The 2,219-nt window shown below is 43.4% G+C and overlaps 1 protein-coding gene across 1 annotated transcript in view; it reads right to left on the minus strand.

Moving 5' to 3' along the window:
* Positions 1-2,219, minus strand: part of TM7SF3 (transmembrane 7 superfamily member 3) — a 40,570-nt gene that overhangs the window by 8,487 nt on the left and 29,864 nt on the right. Inside the window, exons 6-7 of the mRNA XM_023514710.1 lie at positions 1,081-1,185; positions 336-488 (exon numbers count right to left, since the gene is read on the minus strand). Of these exons, the coding sequence (XP_023370478.1) occupies positions 336-488; positions 1,081-1,185 (258 nt within the window). The remainder of the gene's footprint in view (positions 1-335; positions 489-1,080; positions 1,186-2,219) is intronic.

The following is a 2,219-nucleotide window of genomic DNA, read 5'->3' on the forward strand; positions in this document are numbered from 1 at the left end:
CCTTAGCCACTTGAGCCACAGGCACTGAGCCAAGCTCCAGGGTTTTAAAAGGATTAACTCCTGTTCTGTCATATTAGGAGTCCCCTGTATCCCCATAAATTCTAAGGGAAACATACACCCTTTACCACAATAAATACAGAGCTACCTTGAAAGACATCCTATAATTCATCTGACACACTGTGATTTTGAAGGAGGATTCTAATTTGTGTTGGTCCTGTCTAAAAGTGCCACACTGTCAGTGTGGATTACCAGAGATCCCCACCACGCCACCAGCCAAACCCAAGTTTTTCCAACAATGGCTCGAACACACAAAGCATGGGTTACACCTCTCCTACCCAGTGGAGTGAAGAAAGTCACCGAGGAGACGAAGAAGCCCAGCACCAGTCCCACGCACAGCATGCACAGCGTGAGGATTCCAAATCGCCACCACGCAGCCACCAAGAGGATTCCACCCACACTTCCAGCAGCGGCCGTCAGGGTCAGGCGCACTGGACAAAGAGAGAAGAGGAATGTTGGAGAGCCAGCAGCATTTCCGACCATGCGCTTCAGACACACAGAACCATTACTGGTGCCAGCTGCAGCCTTCCTGTAGGTCAGGCACCAAGGGCTCTTCATGGTGCCGTGCAGCCAGCGTGCTGCAAAGAGGGGGCTGGGCTGACACGTGGAAACCAGCCCAGGAGCTAAACTTCACAGAGCCAGCCTTGACTTCTCGATAAATTGGGACCGAGGAAAAAAGGTGACAAGCTTCCTGATAAGCATGACAAGGTAAGGGGGAGTTGTTGGTAAAGAAAATTGTAATATTTTCATTGTTCTACACCTTGTACCTTCACAGCCAGAATACAGGTTTGTGAGCAACAAGACCCTTCATTTTCCTAAGGAGCAAGGAATTCACCATGCAGACTAAAAGCCCAGAATAAAAGGTCTAAATGACTCATTTAGAAAAGATGTTTAGAATATGGGGGGCCCATTATTTTACACACCCAATAGGATGTCAAACACAATACAGGTCAAAATAGAAGGGAAGGTGGAAGAAGTATCTTCCTTTTTAACATCTAGTTAAACTATGTAATTTTCACTTACCGTCATACTTCAAGAGTGTCAGTCTTGTGATCAGTATATAAAAGAAGAATCCCATGAAGATAAATCCTATGAAGAATAACTCTAAGTAGCAAACCACCAGGAAAGGAAAAAAAAAAAGCAAAATAAGATGTGGTCAGGTTCTCCTTTTACAATGCAGTTTAAGTATCTAACCTACGAATACATGCCTAAGCTCCTAGAATTTACACAGTATAGCATCTGAAGAAGAAAAGGAATTATCTAAAAAGCAAAAGAAATTTAGAAGTCATTGGGAATAACTATTATTAAACAGATACAATAGTAAAGTATTAACTACAGGATATACTACAGCCACGGTTGTGGCAGTGGGCACCTGTAGTCCTGTCTACTCAGGAGCCTGAGGTGAGAGGATCGCTTGAGCCCAGGAGTTTTGAGGTTGCTGTGAGCTAGGCTGAGGCCACAGCACTCTAACCTGGGCAACAAAATAAAACTCGGTCTCAAAAAGACAGAACAAAAACAAAAAACAATAAAAGAAAATTCATTCTACACTGTGAGATAGTAAATATTCTTCATAACATTCTCTTCTACAAAAAAAAAGTGTCATAATAGAGAAAAGGAGTTTCAAATAATTTATTAACACAAATTCAAAGACTTTGTTAGATCAGAATTGTGTTTACCCTTGATGATCAGTCATATACCTTGTTGACTGAATAACATTCTTTTTTAGTAACTGGAAACATCAGTTATATAAAAAGTCGCCTAACAGAGAATGATTTATCCTGATACAGGGTTCCCGACTAGAGCTGGACATTTTCTAGGCCTGAGTGAGCGCAGAAATCAGACCCCCGCCTATAGGCACAAATAGGTTGCCCTTTCCAGACCATACCCTCAGGACTCAAGCAAGGTCTTGAACAAAGCAGCCAGAAAGGTTCTGGGTGGTTCCTCCTTGAGTAGGAAACACACACCCTAATTCCTTGCCTGAGGCAAAAACTGCAAGGACCTCATGCCTGGGTTAATTTTAGGATTCTTCCAGAATTATTTTCTGCCCCCATACCTCAGGCCAATTGTGACATACTTCCTCAGGACACCCCACTGGCAGGATAGGAGACACAGCTCTTAAGCCCCCTAGACTAAAGACTCAGGGGGGGTTCCCCACTCGGATT

This window comes from Otolemur garnettii, unplaced genomic scaffold (genome assembly GCF_000181295.1).
Source record: "Otolemur garnettii isolate 467f Iridium unplaced genomic scaffold, OtoGar3 scaffold00057, whole genome shotgun sequence".
Lineage (NCBI taxonomy): Eukaryota > Metazoa > Chordata > Mammalia > Primates > Galagidae > Otolemur > Otolemur garnettii.